Source organism: Arachis stenosperma, chromosome 7 (assembly GCF_014773155.1).
Source record: "Arachis stenosperma cultivar V10309 chromosome 7, arast.V10309.gnm1.PFL2, whole genome shotgun sequence".
In the NCBI taxonomy this organism is placed as follows: domain Eukaryota; kingdom Viridiplantae; phylum Streptophyta; class Magnoliopsida; order Fabales; family Fabaceae; genus Arachis; species Arachis stenosperma.
In genome coordinates, this window is record NC_080383.1 from 75,114,656 (window position 1) to 75,131,706 (window position 17,051).

Genomic DNA, 17,051 nt, shown 5'->3' on the forward strand with positions numbered 1-17,051 from the left:
TTAATAATCGTAACGAAATAATCACCTAATTTAAATAGTACCTTTCATATGGTAGTGACACATAATTTGCATTTGAATCATTTTTGAAAAATTATATTAATATTTTATATTGAGTCATTTATGATACTAGTTTTTATTTTTATTTATTGTATTTATACTTAAAATTAATTTTATTCTTATAATTAGACCCAATTCAAGTATATTCATTAGATAAATAAAAAAATAATATAATGTAATTGAATTATTTATTTCAAAATTTTAAATAATTAAATACATATAGCTGATTGTATATCTAATATATAAATCATATAAACCTATATTAATTATAATAACTTATTTAGAGCATTACATTGATAATAGTATTTTTGTATTATTTTATATTAAAGCATTAGTGCCGGACTTTTCCTATCACATAAAATCTACTGTATTATACCAGCCTCAGCCCAGTCCATTTTTAAATAGAAGTCCAAAATCTAACGGCATTTTACAAAGCCAACTCAGCACTCATTCATCTAATCCAATAGGCATGAATTGCAAATATAAGAAATTTCGGGACAGATTCTCTTATAAAAAACTTCACTGTACGGATGCAAGGAGGGCCACTAATTTCGAATATTCTCATGGGTGCTTAAAGAACCAGGATTAAGTTTCCTCACCATAGACAATTCCGGGAAACAATGACTTATTCTCCAAGTAGGATCCGCCACAGGTTGTGTGATACTCATTTTCTGATCAAGTCGAATAAATTAACTCGTCTTTTCTTGGACACTTCTTAGTTATATTGGGCCAACATATTGGTCTGAATAAGCTCATAAATAGTGGATCAGTTTGTCGTGGGCCATGATTTTAATATTTATGTCATGGTATGAACAATCATCTAACAGCTATTTGACGTAACAATTATAACTTTTGTTTTATCTCAATTTGCTTCCTACAAATCATCTAAAACCGTAATTCTAATTTTAATTGCCACCTCAGGTAGCTGTTAGAGAATTTAATTTGGTAGTCGTCAGTCTGTTACAACACGGCGTTAACAATTCTTTGATGGAAGCAGAGTCAGGAAGTAAAATGAGTCACAAATACCAAGTTAGAGGACCAAATTGAATAAATTAAATTTTTTAAAAGACCAAATTAAAGCGTAAGTATAATCTCACCATAAAAAAAAAAAAAAAAGAAAAAAGAAAAAATGGGAGGAAGATATTCTCCTCACCTTTAACACCATAAAATCTCGAGATTTAAAATTTCCAAACCGAAGCTAAACTTCCCCTCACTCGAACAATACAAGAAAAATACGAAGAGAGTAAAATTTTATTGAATTTTCTTCTAAAGAAATTGATATGATTGCGTAAAAGAGAATTAGATTTTTTTTTTAATCATAATGAAATCTTAATCGGAGGATGGATCACAAATTTGAGTCAGAAGAGGATGGTGAATAATGTGTTTTCTTACTATATTCTCTCTCTTCGTATCTTTCTGAGAAAAGAGAATGGAAGGGTGAAACATTTTTTTTCCTTTCACTTCTCCACGGGTCAATTAAAACATTCTGTTTTGATTTTTGTACAAAATGTTTATCCAATTCATTTCCCTTTTCTTTGTATCATTGGCAATATCTGTTCTTCAAACAATTTACTAAATGCAAATTTTCAGTTAATCCTCTGATTGTACTTATCAAATTAGACTGGTTAAACTAGATCTATGGATTTATGTTCTTAAGTTAAATTTAGTTTGAAAAGTAGCTCAAATAAATTAGCACGATTAATGGAGGTATAATAGCTATCTTAGCAAATTTTTTTAACTAAAACTTTCTCGGACAGCTAAAACTCCAGACATCTTGAAAGCACCATAACATTCAACAGGAAACATGAACTAATGTTTTCAACTCGTGCTCATCTTACAAGCTCAATTTATAATTTATGAAACTACTGGTAAAGTTAAAGATAACTTAAGCAGACTCGACTCACTTTTGGTTCTAGTACCAAAAGCATTTTGGATGGCTAAACAATCGGAATATCAAAACAAGATAAAAGACGAAAGAACGAACCTACGTGCTACAAGGGAACATTCAAATAAAACATGGCCATTTGAAATGGTACCTTTGGATCTACTTGCTTTTTCTGTACTTACTATAATATGAGTACCATTATGCAGGGTATTGGCATCGCATCCGAATTCAGACCTTTATCGGAATCTAACATCCAAAAAGAACAAAAATTGCAAATTTCAAAATACTGCTCAGGGTACAAACAAAACAAACACGACGAATACATATTACTACTCTAGCAAATAAATAATACAAGGAACTTGGGCAATTCTTCAACTTCTAACTCGTGAATGTGATAATGACAATAATTTCATTCCTCAGTAGTATTCGCCAACTTTTGCACAATGAAATCGATGTCAAATTGAAGGAGACAAAAAATCCAAATCCATGGTTAAAACGGTGTGGATGGGATAGGACTTCATTTCCTACTCCTGGCTTCATCTCTTTCTTTCTCTCGTTTCTTGTAAAGCCTCTCGAGAACACGCTTCGCTTCGCATTGAGGAAAATTTGACAAATCATAATAATGTGGGGCTACATCAACTAACCTGTCAGATAGCAATCCATCGTCGGGTTAAGTACATGTCAATGACATCAAACATAGTCTGACTGGAAGGTCAAAACACCATACAAGACAAACCAAATTCTTAGTTCCAATTTAGAAAAACAAACTGCAACTATCTTTGTCAGCTTCATAATTCAAAACCTTGAATTCTGACTTATGAAAGAATGTTAGTTCATGTAATTAATAGAAAAACTATTCTGCAAATTAGGATTTTTATCTAAGATAACACCCCCCCTTTCTCTTTCCCAAAAATAAAAGATGAAATGGCAGTACAAGAATAAAATTCAGAAACAGGAAAATTCTTACCATTCACCACGTATGTCTGTAACAGTTCTAATAAAATTCCGACTTGTAAGAACAAACTCATTATAGATGACCCATTCAGGTTTGTGATCCAGACAATTTGATGGGTGCAAGTGAACCACCTACAACAAGAACAAGTTATGTAATGAGTACAATCCACCAAGGTACTTCTAGCTATTTTGAAGACACAAAATTTAAGATGGTGAAAGAAAAACGTAAATGGAAAAATAGCAGGTCGTCTTTCCAAACCTGGTTGTCTTTCACAGTCAAGTAGTGTCCAGTTCGCTCCAGATGAGCTACCTGCATAAAATATCCCGCCAGCATAGCCTTTCTGATGTTGACGTAGTAGTCCCGACTATTGAAATCAGTGCTGCATAACTTCAGGTTAAACCTGGCCATGATACGGACTAGCTGTTGTCTAACGTTGTCGGCTGCTTTCAGTGCCCTATGATTAACGAAATTATCATAGCACCATGAAGGATCCTCATCTGAAAAGCCAATTTCGGTTATCACATCAGAGCATGTAACAAGCAAGAAATTGAAAACGAAACAGAACGCTAGCACATATAGCACTTACTGTTTTGTTTGTAGGCATGATATACATTCAATAGCGTGAGATGATCTCCATCAATGTGCCCAAATCTAGCTTTCGCTTCATCAGCAGCTTTCTGTGCCTCTCTAGGCCGGACAAAGCAATTGGGTACTAAAGAAAGAAATTGATTATCACAGAGGAGGCCCACGGAAGGTCAGCAGATGCATAGAGGCGAGACCACACGATTTTCTTCATGAGAGAATACTGAGAAACTGCAACTATCTGCATCAGCACTTACTTAGAATCCTATGGAGCATGCCAACCGGGGGCATGGAACCCAGAGAAGACAGTTGCTGATGGCTACCTAACAGGACACACTACCGACAGCTTTCATGTGCAAACTAAGCACACACGTAAGCAGTCAAACATCCCATCATATGCACAATATTATCACTGTGCATGAATGCTGGGCGTCCATTTCATAATGGAGCCCAACGCAGATACATTCCCTTTAACATTACGCGGGAGACTCTGGACAGACATGAAATAAGAAGTATATGTTAATATAAAAACAATACCTGATAGCATGGCAGAAACTGAAAGTATCTCATTTGAACAGTTGAATTCTGGACTGACAACGAGCATCTTTGACATCTGTGGGTCCAATGGAAATTCACTCATAATCTCACCCAGCTTTGTTAAGTTACCATCATCATCCAGTGCACCCAAGTAATTTAACACTTCCAGTGCCCGCATTAAGGTCTCTGGAGCAGGAGGGTCCATGAAATCAAAATGCACTAAATCATCTATGCCAAGTTTCTTCAAGGTGAGAACTGTGTTGGCAAGATTCGATCTCAAAATTTCAGGATATGTTTGTGGCTGAAGATCATTATGGAAACTTTTCTCAGTATAAAGTCTAAAACATTTCCCTGGTTGAGTTCTTCCAGCACGCCCAGACCTCTGGTGTGCACTAGCCTTTGATATTGGAGATACCAAGAGAGACTCAACACGGATGCGAGGGTTATAAACCTTCTGCTTAGCAAAGCCAGGGTCAATTACATAGACTATACCATCTATTGTTAGTGATGTTTCAGCTATGTTTGTTGACACCACAATCTTCCTTCCAGGGGGCCCACCCTCATTTACTGGAGGAGGAGCTGGCTCAAAAATCTTCTGCTGCATTGCTGGCGGAAGAGTAGAATACAGTGGAACCACTTTCACAGGGCCCACCTGATCTCCCATATTTGAAACTTCTTTCGTAATTTTGCGGCATGCATCCTCTATTTCTTCCTCACCGGTAAGGAAGACAAGTATATCTCCAGGAGGTTCACACATGTGTATCTGCACCACCGTCCTAATAGCAGCCTCCAAGTAGTCCCTTTCAGGTTCCTGGGTATAGAAAATCTCCACTGGATGTAACCTTCCAGGAACTTTCATAAGTGGAGCACCATTAAAATATCCCTGAAACTTTTCAGCTTCAAGAGTCGCACTCATCACGACCAACTTCAAGTCAGGTCTATTTTTAAGCACTTCCTTTAGAAGGCCAAATAGCACATCTGTGGCCAAAGTCCTTTCGTGTGCTTCATCAAGAACAATTACTTTATATCGTTCCAAAAGCGGATCAGCCATTGCCTCCCTCAGAAGCATACCATCTGTGAGATACCTGTAGGGTAACAAAAAGGCATAAACTTTTAGACTACACAAGTAACAAAAATAGCAGCATGATTAAAAAAAACTTTATATTCATATGAAGAAGAACAATAATTTCCTAGATATAAATAGAACATACTTCAAAACAGTTCTTGCGCTACTGCAATCTTCGAATCTGATGCTGTAACCAACCTCTTCTCCAATATTCACATCCATCTCTTCCGCCACACGCCGGGAGACAGACATTGCAGCCACCCTACGTGGCTGTGTGCATGCAACCATCATCTTTCTGCGTTTATCAGGGCTTTCTATATCAACAGCCTCCAAAACAAACTGGGGGATCTGCAAGCCAGAACAAAACAAAATAAAATAAAATAAAAAGAAAAAACTCATGCCAACAAGTAATGTAATAATGCTTTTAGTAATTGCACCTTGTCAAATTTTGTTCAGTTATATTTTTCAAACCTTTACCCAATTTCATAGCATATCATGAAAACTCGCTAAACAGTTGCTCCATATAGCGCCTGCAATTGCTAATAGCCTAATAATAACTTAGGAATCACCAATACTTCCAAATAGTCACCGTCTGTCAAAGAAGCAATACTTCCAAACGTGCCATAGATGCAATCTTCAAAAATCCTAATGCCTCTTAAATCCTAACTTAGTTTTGCCCCCTAAGATTTAAGTTCGTAATGACTACATAGTAATGCTTAAATATTATACAAGGCGCTCAAACAGGATTTTAATGTTAAGTACTAATTATTTATTACTAAATTATATGCTTAACCAATCATTTTGCTTTTATTTCCTCAACTACAATATATATTATATATGTAAACATTGAAAATCAAGAGAAAGCAACTAACCTGGGTGGTTTTACCACTGCCAGTTTCACCAACGAGGATGAGTGTCTGATTATTCTTCAACGCCTGCAGGAATTCCTCCTTCTGGTGCCATACTGGAAGCGTCTTCCTCTTCTCCAAGATCTCATAGTACCTCTGCGAGTAAGCCCTCCCATTCCACCGGTTTATGAGGCTGTTTCCTCCGACGGCGTTGGCGGCGCCGCCGTTCGGTTTCGCCATCTTAACGGCACCGTCATCAACCACATCGAACAGGCTCACCTTCCTCTTCCTCTCCGTACCCATCAAAACCCTAATCCTCTCAAAAACAAGGTGTATAATCTCTTCAGCAGCTATCACGAGTTACGGAATAATAATAATAACAACAATAGTAGTAAGTAGTGAAAATGGTTGATTTGGGAGCCGAATCGAAGGCTCTTGAAAGTTGAAACGGGATACCCTGCTAGAGAGCCCTCTACTAGAGTGTTCTTGGCCTTTTGCCCCCTCTTCGGTGCAGGGAAAAAGAATTAGGGTTTCAAGGTGGTTGTTCTTTTTATTTTGTTTCTGTTATGGGGAAAGTGAGGGGGAAAAAGAAAAAAAAAAGAAATTAAAATTAGAAATCACAGCAACTGAATGTTTTTTATTATTATTATTTTTGGTCAAGAATAAACCTATCAATCTGAATCGAAGCTTCGAGGGTTCCTTTTCGGTCATTAAACTTCGAGGTTGTTTAGATTTTGATGGAATGGGTTATGGACTCATGGAGTCTTGGGCTTGATGAATCGAAGCCAGCCCTCTATTTTTCCAAACCCTCCGCTAAGTTCTCGTCAAAAAAAAAAAAAAAAAACAAAAGAAAACGTCAAGTTCTATTTGTTACTACCCTGAAAAAAGAACTAATTTCGTAGGGAATTGTTTTTCTTTTTTTCCCCCTCTTTTGGTATCATAAAAGTATTTTTTATATAAATTAAATAAATGTTTTATTTACGATTATGTGTAATGTGTACTGTGTTTATCATTTTTTGCAATGTATATCTGACCATCCAAAATAAATAGAGAACTTAGTTGAATTGATCTCGGATGTATCCGAGATATTTTAAAAAAATGAACACAGGAGTTGTGCACAATTTCTTGTATCCTCAGCACTTAAAATATGAATGGAGGGCGTTTATATAAAGCGTGCATACGAGATCTCTTTTGCATTTGAAATTTTTCTAAAAATTCTTGCATATTTTGAGCATTTTTCTTCAACTCTTAAAAGTATTATGGTAGATTGTCATAGTACATTTGGGAGACATTAAATGAGACAGGACACATATGGTTTTTAAAAGCATAAACACCTTTTGAAAAAGTTTTTTCAGATTATTGAATTTTGAAGTTGGTATTTTTATCTTTTTTTTATCGAGTAAAAATTATTTTATTGTTTAGTTAGATTTACGTAAAATATTGATTAAAAATTTTAAATCAACTTGCATAGATTAGAATTTTCATGAAGCATGGTTAAAGAATTGAAGAAGCAAAGTTTTAGTTGAATACAATAATCATCAATTTGCTAGATGTTGCTAGAAGCTAACATATTGGAAGATTGAAGAACATTCAAGAGAGTAGTATAACTACAACATTCTACAACATTGAAGAAGTTCAAAATCAAATTGAATTGGAATTGAATGGAAGTTGCACTCATCACCTCCACACTAGAAGAATCATGAAGTGCATTGGAAGTTTCAAGATTGATGACTAAGCTTAATAAAGAATTTTCAAGATGTGCTAGAAATTACAAGAAGATTACTTATTTGAATAGTCAAAGTAAGAAGCAAAGTTGGATAAGTATATGTATCAAGAAGCTAGTAGAATCAAGAACTTTTAGTATAAAACTTTGCCTATATAAAGGCACATATGCCTTATGTATTTTGTGTGTTCCATGAAATGAAAAAAGATATGATTATGTGAAGTTCTTCTTTGTTCTATTATTTCATATGAGTGTTGGTGAAGTTGAGAGATGAAAAATATGATAGCGTCATTTATACGAGTGAGTGATCCTAGGGCCAATTGAAGTGTGGGTATTATACTTACATTTGGTATCAGAGCTGGTTAATCCAGCGTCTGGTGTTGGAGATTTTGTGAGGTGTGAGAGAGTTCTCACATAGTTGTTTATTCATAGAGTCGGTATGGCAAACACTTTTAACATTGTGTGGTCCGGTCCTAAGTTAGATGGAAAACTTGATTATAGTTATTGGGAGACTTTGATGTCTACCCATTTGAAGGCCCAGAACCTATGGAATTTCATTGAACCAGGATTGCAAGAAGGAGCAGATGCTGCCCAACAAAGGAGAGATCAATTGGCGCTATCTCAAATTCATCAAGGAGTAGATTATATGGTGTTTGACAAAATAGCAAATGCCAAAAGTGCAAAGGAAGCATGGAACACGTTGAAGCTGTCATACAAAGGCGTAGATAAAGCTCAAAAAGCAAAGCTACAGTCTTTGAGAAGAGAATATGAAAAGTATGAGATGTCTAGTTCAGAAACTGTTGAGCAATATTTTACTCGTGTTACAGACCTTGTCAATAAGATGAGAGTCTATGGAGAAGATATGCCCGATAGCAAAGTGGTGGAGAAAATTTTTCGCACCATGCCGATGAAGTATGACCATGTGGTGACTACGATACTAGAGTCCCATGATATGGATACTATGACGATTGCAGAGTTGCAAGGAACCATGGAAAGCCACATCAGTAGAATACTAGAGAAGTCAGAAAAATCAACCGATGAAGGCTTGAAAAGCCGAGTGAATTTCAACAACGTTGTAGAATCAAGCCGTACACAAGAAAGACGAGGTCGTGGTTTTAATTTTCAAAGTAGAGGTAGAGGAAGCTTCAGAGGTAGAGGTCGTGGCAATTACAACCAAGGAAGTTACAATAATTTTACACCACCTAATCAAGGAAGAGGTGGAACGAGTTTTAGGCCTATCAACTGAGGAAGAGGTCGAGGCAATTTTTATCAAGAAAGAACCAACTTCAATTGCTTTCATTGTGGAAAGTATGGACACAAAGCAGCAGATTGCAGATTCAAAATGGTGAATAACAATCAAGCACACGTTGCAGAAAATCAGCATCAAAATACTGATGACAATCCGGGTACTCAGACTTTATTTTTTACAAGTAATTCATGTGCTGAAGATGAAAATATATGGTACTTGGATAATGCTTGCAGTAATCATATGTCTGGTAGAAAAGAGTTATTTTCTTCATTAGATAATTCAGTTAAACTATTATTGAAGTTTGGTAATAGTACAAAGATCCCTATTGAAGGAAAAGGGAACATACCAGTTAGATTGAAAGATGGTTCTTTGAGTTATATTTCTGATGTTTTTTATGCTCCTGAACTCGATTACAATTTACTGAGTATGGGGCAATTATCTGAGAAGGGATATAAGATGATAACTTATCATGGATATTGCACTGTGTTTGACAACAACGGAAGGTTCATAGATAAAGCAAAGATGACTTCAAACAGAATGTTTCCATTAAAAATTCAACATGTTAATCCCTCTTACATGAGTTCTGTGATACTTGATGATAATTGGTTGTGGCATATGCGGTTTGGACATTTTCATTTTTCTGGCCTAAACTACCTGTCAAGAAAAGGACTTGTTTCTGGCCTACCATGGATTCATATTCCCAATTGTGTTTGTGAGATTTGTCAAATGGGAAAGAAGCACATAGATCCATTCCCTACAGGAAAGTCATGGAGAGCTAGAAGATTACTTGAAATTGTGCATTCAGATCTCTGTTCTGTAGAAGTTCCAAGTAATGGTGGTAGCAGGTACTTTATCACTTTTATTGATGAGTTTAGTAGATATACATCGGTATACTTTCTGAAGCAGAAATCAGAAGCATGTGATACCTTCAAGACATTCAAGGCGTTTGTCGAAAAACAAAGTGGCTATAAAATCTAAATTCTCATAACAGACAGAGGAACAGAATATCTTGCATGTTCAGAATACTTTAAGCAACACGGAATTCAACACCAACTAACAACTAGATATACTCCTCAACAAAATGGAGTTGCTAAAAGAAAAAATAGAACCATCATGGATATGGTCAGATGCATGCTCAAATCAAAACGAATGCCTAAAGAGTTTTGGGCAGAAGCAGTTGCAACAGCAGTACATATTTTAAATAGGTGTCCAACAAAGAGTGTTTGTGATAAAACACCAGAGGAAGCTTGGAGTGGAAAGCGGCCTTCCATCCATCATTTCAGAGTCTTTGGGTGTATTGCTTATGCCCACGTACCAGATCAATTAAGGAAGAAGTTAGATGACAAAGGCGAGAAGTGTATCTTTATTGGCTATAGCACAGACTCAAAAGCATACAAGTTGTACAATCCAGTATCAAAGAAAGTGATCATCAGCAGAGACGTGACATTCGACGAGAAAGACATATGGGACTGGAACACAAAGACAGAAAAGCATCCGATTATAATTTCAAATACATGTGATGATGAAGAAGAAAGACAACCTAATGCAACCGAGCAACCAGAATCATCTAGAAGACCTCAAAGAGAGAAGAGACTACCAGCTAGATTAGCAGATTATGAGGTTGGCAATGACAACGATCCATCCGATGAAGAAATCATAAATTTTGCTCTATTTTCATATTGTGAGCCGTTAAACTTTGAAGAAGCCTCTAGAGATAACAATTGGAAGAAAGTAATGGATGAGAAGATTCATGCCATTGAAAAGAATGACACATGGGAGCTTACAGATTTACCAGCAGATAAGAAGCCGATTGGAGTAAAGTGGGTTTACAAGACTAAGTACAAACCCAGTGGTGAAGTTGATCGTTTCAAAGCAAGATTAGTTGCTAAGGGATACAAACAAAAGCCAGGTATTGATTATTTTGAAGTATTTGCTCCTGTTGCTAGATTAGACACTATTCGTATAATTATTTCACTCTCGGCTCAAAACAAGTGGAAGATACATCAAATGGATGTTAAGTCTGCATTTCTAAATGGCACTTTAGAAGAAGAAGTATATGTTGAGTAACCTGCAGGATATGAAGTTCTTGGAAAGGAAGATAAAGTTTATAAATTGAAGAAAGCTTTGTACGGGTTAAAGCAAGCACCAAGAGTATGGTACAAGAAGATTGATTCTTATTTTACTCAGAATGGTTTCAAAAGATGTCCATTTGAACATACTCTTTATATCAAGTTCGTTGAACCTGGAGATATCTTGATCGTGTGTCTTTATGTTGATGATTTAATCTTTACTGGCAACAATTTGAAGATAATTGCAGAATTCAGGGAGGCTATGATAAAGCACTTTGAAATGACAGATATGGGTTTGATGTCTTACTTTCTTAGCATTGAAGTGGTTCAAAGAGATGATGATATTTTCATTTCTCAGAAGGAATATGCAAATGATATTTTGAAGAAATTTCAAATGGAACATTCAAAGCCAGTTTCTACTCCAGTCGAAGAGAAGTTCAAATTACTGAGAGAAGATAAAGGAGGAGCAGTAAATCATACATATTACAAAAGCTTGATTGGAAGTCTAAGGTACTTGACTGCGACTAGACCAGATATTGTGTTTGGAGTTGGTTTGCTTAGCAGATTCATGGAAGAACCTTGTACCAACCATTTGCAAGCGGCAAAAAGAATTCTTCGATATATCAAAGGTACTTTAAATGATGGAATTTATTATGAGAATACTAATGAAGTAAACCTTGTTGGCTACACTGATAGTGATTGGGCCGGAGATATAGAAACAAGAAAAAGTACTTCACGGTTTGTATTTCATCTTGGTTCTGGTGCAATTTCATAGTCGTCAAAGAAACAACCAGTAGTAGCACTATCTACAGCATAAGCAGAATATATAGCAGCAGCAAGTTGTGCAACACAAGCAGTTTGGCTAAGAAGAATTCTTGAGGAATTGAACGAGAAACAAAATACTCCAACAACAATATTTTGCGATAACAAGTCAGCTATTGCACTTTGCAAAAATTCAGTATTCCATGGAAGATCGAAGCATATTGATATTCGGGTTCATAAAATCAGAGAGTTGGTAAATGAGAAAGAAGTTGTGATCGAGTACTGTCCAACTGAAGAACAAGTTGCAGATATATTTACAAAGCCATTGAAGACTGAATTATTTTACAAATTGAAGAAGATGCTTGGAATGATTAATTCTGCAAGTTTGATTTAAGGGAGGCAATGTTGATTAAAAATTTTAAATCAACTTGCATAGATTAGAATTTTCATGAAGCATGGTTAAAGAATTGAAGAAGCAAAGTTTTAGTTGAATACAATAATCATCAATTTGCTAGATGTTGCTAGAAGCTAACATATTGGAAGATTGAAGATTTTTGAAGAACATTCAAGAGAGTAGTATAACTACAACATTCTACAACATTGAAGAAGTTCAAAATCAAATTGAATTGGAATTGAATGGAAGTTGCACTCATCACCTCCATACTAGAAGAATCATGAAGTGCATTGGAAGCTTCAACATTGATGACTAAGCTTAATAAAGAATTTTCAAGATGTGCTAGAAATTACAAGAAGATTACTTATTTGAATAGTCAAAGTAAGAAGCAAAGTTGGATAAGTATATGTATCAAGAAGCTAGTAGAATCATGAACTTTTAGTATAAAACTTTGCCTATATAAAGGCACATATGCCTTATGTATTTTGTGTGTTTCATGAAATGAAAAAAGATATGATTATGTGAAGTTCTTTTTTGTTCTATTATTTCATATGAGTGTTGGTGAAGTTGAGAGATGAAAAATATGATAGCGTCATTTATATGAGTGAGTGATCCTAAGGCCAATTGAAGTGTGAGTATTATACTTACATAAAATTTATTTAAAAGATTGTTAAATTAATTTATATATTTAGACCATAGAGTAAGTAACAATGACATTCAGGATATTTTTATTTAATTATTTAAAAACTATTAAATTAATATTTTTATTTAATTATATTTTAATTTACATTAAATAAGACCCATTAATAACTTAAATAACTTGGATATTTTGACTTAAATCATTTTAGTTGAAACACTTTAATATTATGACTTAGATCAAGATAATTTATTTAAATTAGTAAATTTTAGACATGTAATACTTAATAAAAAATTATTAAAATGTATTCTTACAGACATTTCAAATGCTCATGTCTTATTGTGTGAGCTTGTCCGTGTTAGTATCGGACGTCCTACTACCATATATTAGGAGACTAGGTTTGGCCATACAACTGTGCTTAGAGATTTTATGTTTAACAATTTTTTAGTCTCTACTTTTGTTCAGCAATAAAGATTCAAGACCCATAATCTTTATCTACTCTGGAGTGAGTGTACCAATACATTCGAAGATGTGGCATACTATCTTAGTTTGTGCACAAATAGTAAGCCAATTAGGAAGTGTATTAGAAATTTCCAACAATTCTTTTATCACATTACGTGGCAATAGGTTAAGGACCTGCTTGATACTAGACTTGCACTCCAGCTCGGTACTTGGTTATCTATTGATGATGATTGGGGGTTCTATTTAGGGACAAGTATGTCAATCTCGTCTCTCTATTGATGTTGATTGTGGAGGAAAAATGAACTGGGTACTCCCACCACTTGGAATCTCTAGTACATACTCATCCGAAAAACGTCCACTCTCACTAGAAGACCTGATTTCAGCAACATATTTTAAATCAAACTTACTCTTCTCCTCATCCACATGAACGTCAAACGTTATCCGCACATGGTCGTTACTTTAAATCCGGAATGTCCTTCTTCGAAACCCTTTATTTGACAGTGGTAATAAGAATCTATATCTGACATTTCTAATCTCCTTGGAACCAACTACACCTATATTCATTGATGCATCCGCATATTTAGTAGTTTTTCCTCTTAATTTCAGTCCAAAAGCTAATTATTCTTGTTATTTTTAGTAATCAATTCATGGTTTAATGCATATTATTTTGAGCGTGTGAATTTTTTTTGTTACAGGAGAATCTTGAAAGAAATCAAGTAAGGCAAGAATGGAAGTAGCTAAACAAGGGGAGTTTGTGTACATCACAGAGAGCTTCAAGGACAACCAAGCCTAGCACTCACAGGGAACTCCACCAACCTTGCGCCTTACATCCCTTTCCATGTGCCTCATGCAAACCATTGACCTCACTCCCAAGGCTACCTCTCCTTGTATGCGCCTCACGCCTCAGTCTATGTGCCTCACGCATCATCCAAGCACACTCCAGGGGCTGCTTTTTAACCTATGTGCCTCACGCTTCCTCAACTTGCACTTCACGCATGGTCCTATGCGCCTCACGTAGCATTATAGAGACCTCCAATTCTTGCTTGTTGGACATGTGCTTCACACAAGGTTTCATGCGTCTCATTCACGATCATGGGCCACCTTCCCAGGACTTGTGATTCTTTGCCAAATCTCCCTTAATCTCCAATTCTTTAAAGCATTTTAGTTGATGATTAAAACTTGAGCACAAGGCCCATGATTTGGAGTATTGATTGACAATTATGAAGAGTTATTTATAGCTTGACTTAGGATGAAAAACTATTGAAAGAACATTAATTAGTTTAGATTTGAATTCGTTTCAATTTGATTTGGTTTGAATTTTAAAATATTTAGGTTTAGAATTAGGGTTAGTATTTAAAGAGTAGGGAGACACTCACATGGGCTTCATCTCCTCTCCCTATCTGTTTTGACAATTCATAGTTTTTGTTTTTGCATCATGAGCAACTAATCTCTTTTGTTAAGGTTAGGAGCTCTGTTTATTTTTTTATGAATTATTAATCTAAGTGCTTTACTTTATTTGAGGTTTATGCTTTGATATATTTCATGATTAAATTTTTATTCTTCATCCCTAAAGATTTAACAAATAGCAGACAAATCACTAAAATATGCACATGGAAAAGTTGAGAATGTCTTGGTCAAAGTGAAAAAATTTTACTCCCAGCAGATTTTGTGATTCTTAACATGGAAGAGGATGAAAATGCCTCCATTATTCTAGGAAGACCATTTCTAGCCACTAGGAGAGCTCTCATTTATGTGAAAAAGAGTGAATTAATATTGAGAGTGCATGATGAGCACTTAGTTTTTCATGTTTTTAAAACCATGCATCATTCAAGTGAGAAAGAGAATTGCATGAAGGTTGAATCAAGTGACCCAAGCCACTAAAAAGAGAAGCTTTCAAGAAGAAGGTGTGAAAATTAGTAAAGCTAATTTTAGAAAATATATATAAATAAATAATAACTAAATAAAATGAAAGGTAATAAACAATCCTAGTTTATAACCTTAGAATTTTAATGGTTGAAAAAGAGAAAAATCATATACCTCTAATTGACAGATGGTTCATATTGAAGAGACTCACCTATAAATTGAGTTTTTCTTTAATTCATTTCAATCAAGTCATTCAGATAAAATAACATAATATTTCTTTGAGTAGTTTTTTCCTATATATATAGAGAGAGAAGTGTGTTCTCCTTTTGTCAAGAGAGAATGTTATTGTAATCTCCTTGTGATAGAGAGAAGTGGTAATTCTCAAATAAAGTTATTCAATTATTTCCATATTTTATACAAATTTCTAATTTTTTATCTCTATATTTTGCTGTGTCATTTGTCTGGTACCTAACAGTGGTATCAGAGGCAAAGGTTAGTGATTAATATATTTTTTTTCCGCTGCGAGTTACCGTCTAAAAAAATGGTAGCAAAATATGAAATTCCAAAATTCAGTGGGAGTAATTTTTCCATATGAAAATTGAAGACAAAAGTCATTATGAGAAAAGACAATTGCGTGACAGCAATTGAAAGTAGACCCACTGGAATTACAAATGAAAAATGAAAGGAAATGGACAACAATGTTGTTGCAAACTTACACTTGGCACTAGCTGATTCAGTTTTATCAAGTGTAGCAGAGAAAAAGACAGCAAAGAAAAATTGGGATGCTCTCACCAAATTATATGAAGTCAAGTCACTTTACAACAAGATATTCTTGAAGAGAAAACTTTATACTATTCGAATGAGTGAGTCCACATCGACAACGGATCACATCAACAATCTAAATACGCTATTTTTCCAACTATCATCGTTGGAATATACCATAGCAAAAAATGAACGTGCAGAGCTCTTACTTCAAAGTCTACCAGATTCATATGATCAACTTATCATTAACTTAACTAATAATGTTTTGACTGATTATCTTTCTTTTGATGACATGGCTGCTGCGGTTCTTGAAGAAGAATCTAGGAGAAAGAATAAGGAAGATAGATTAGAGAACTCAAAACAAACAGAGGCTTTGTTGATGACAAGAAGAAGATCAATGGAGCGTGGTTCCAATGGGAGTCAAAGTAGACCAAAGTCACAAAGTAAGAAGCAGGTCAAATGCTACAATTGTGGTAAGAAAGGACACTTCAAGAAAGATTGTTGGAATAAGAAGAATATAGAGAAGGTTCCAGAAGGATCAAGTTCTCAAGGATGTGTTGCGAGCACCTCTGATGATGGAGAAATCATGTATGGCGAAGCAACAATTGGTTCTAAAGGCAGCAAACAGCTCACTGATGTTTGGATTGTTGATTCAGGAGCAACATGGCACATGACTCCTCATCGTGATTAGTTTTGTACATATGAACCTGTCTTGGAAGGATCAGTGTTTATGGAAAATAATCATGCCTTAGAAATTGTTGAAATGGGTACTGTCAAAATAAAAATGTTTGATGGTTCTATTCGTTCATTTCAAGGGGTAAGACACGTGAAAGGCTTGAAGAAGAATTTGTTGTCGATTGGGCAATTGAATGAACTTGGTTGTAAGACCCATATTGAAGGTGGGATCTTGAAAGTTGTTAAAGGAGCTCTTGTAGTAATAAAAGCAGAAAAGATTGCAGTAAATCTATACATGCTTGTGGGAGAAACTTTGCAAGAGGTAGATGCATCAATTGCTTCAACAAGCCAAGAAGAAATGACGATGATATGGCATTGCAAACTAGGCCACATGTCAGAACAAGGCTTGAAGATTCTTGAAGAACGTAATCTCATTTCCAAGCTCAAATCAATAAACTTAATGTTTTGTAAGCACTGCGTTACAAGCAAACAACATAGATTGACGTTTGGTAGATCAACTGCTCG

General features: G+C 35.2%; 2 protein-coding genes across 4 annotated transcripts; one reads left to right on the forward strand and one right to left on the reverse strand.

The window, feature by feature from the left end:
* Window positions 1-2,061: 2,061 nt before the first annotated feature.
* LOC130940944 (probable pre-mRNA-splicing factor ATP-dependent RNA helicase DEAH2) lies at window positions 2,062-6,519 on the reverse strand. 3 transcript variants are annotated; one of them, XM_057869240.1, is made up of 7 exons: window positions 5,955-6,515; window positions 5,228-5,430; window positions 4,017-5,101; window positions 3,484-3,609; window positions 3,156-3,394; window positions 2,910-3,028; window positions 2,062-2,586 (listed from the first exon to the last, which is right to left on the reverse strand). In XM_057869240.1, the coding sequence occupies exons 1-7, from the start codon at window positions 6,231-6,233 to the stop codon at window positions 2,460-2,462; spliced, it is 2,178 nt and encodes a 725-aa protein (XP_057725223.1). In that variant the 5' UTR covers window positions 6,234-6,515; the 3' UTR covers window positions 2,062-2,459. The 3 variants fall into 3 exon arrangements, 1 of the variants encoding a protein (XP_057725223.1); XR_009070463.1 differs by lacking the exons at window positions 2,062-2,586; window positions 2,910-3,028 and having other exon boundaries at window positions 3,272-3,394; window positions 3,484-3,710; window positions 5,955-6,519; XR_009070464.1 differs by lacking the exons at window positions 2,062-2,586; window positions 2,910-3,028 and having other exon boundaries at window positions 3,272-3,394; window positions 3,484-3,720; window positions 5,955-6,518.
* Window positions 6,520-8,092: 1,573 nt separating this feature from the next.
* On the forward strand, window positions 8,093-8,899 carry LOC130939945 (uncharacterized). Its single transcript, XM_057868005.1, has one exon. The coding sequence runs from the start codon at window positions 8,093-8,095 to the stop codon at window positions 8,897-8,899; it is 807 nt and encodes a 268-aa protein (XP_057723988.1).
* The last annotated feature ends 8,152 nt before the right edge of the window (window positions 8,900-17,051 follow it).

Coding starts and splice junctions, on each gene's coding strand:
- LOC130940944 (XM_057869240.1), bottom strand. CDS start 6,233: ATGGGTACGGAGAGGAAGAGGAAGGTGAGCCTGTTCGATGTGGTTGAT. Junction 3,395..3,483: donor TCATGCCTACAAACAAAACA/GTAAGTGCTATA, acceptor TTGGCTTTTCAG/ATGAGGATCCTTCATGGTGC. Junction 2,587..2,909: donor ACAGACATACGTGGTGAATG/GTAAGAATTTTC, acceptor GCTATCTGACAG/GTTAGTTGATGTAGCCCCAC.
- LOC130939945 (XM_057868005.1), top strand. CDS start 8,093: ATGGCAAACACTTTTAACATTGTGTGGTCCGGTCCTAAGTTAGATGGA.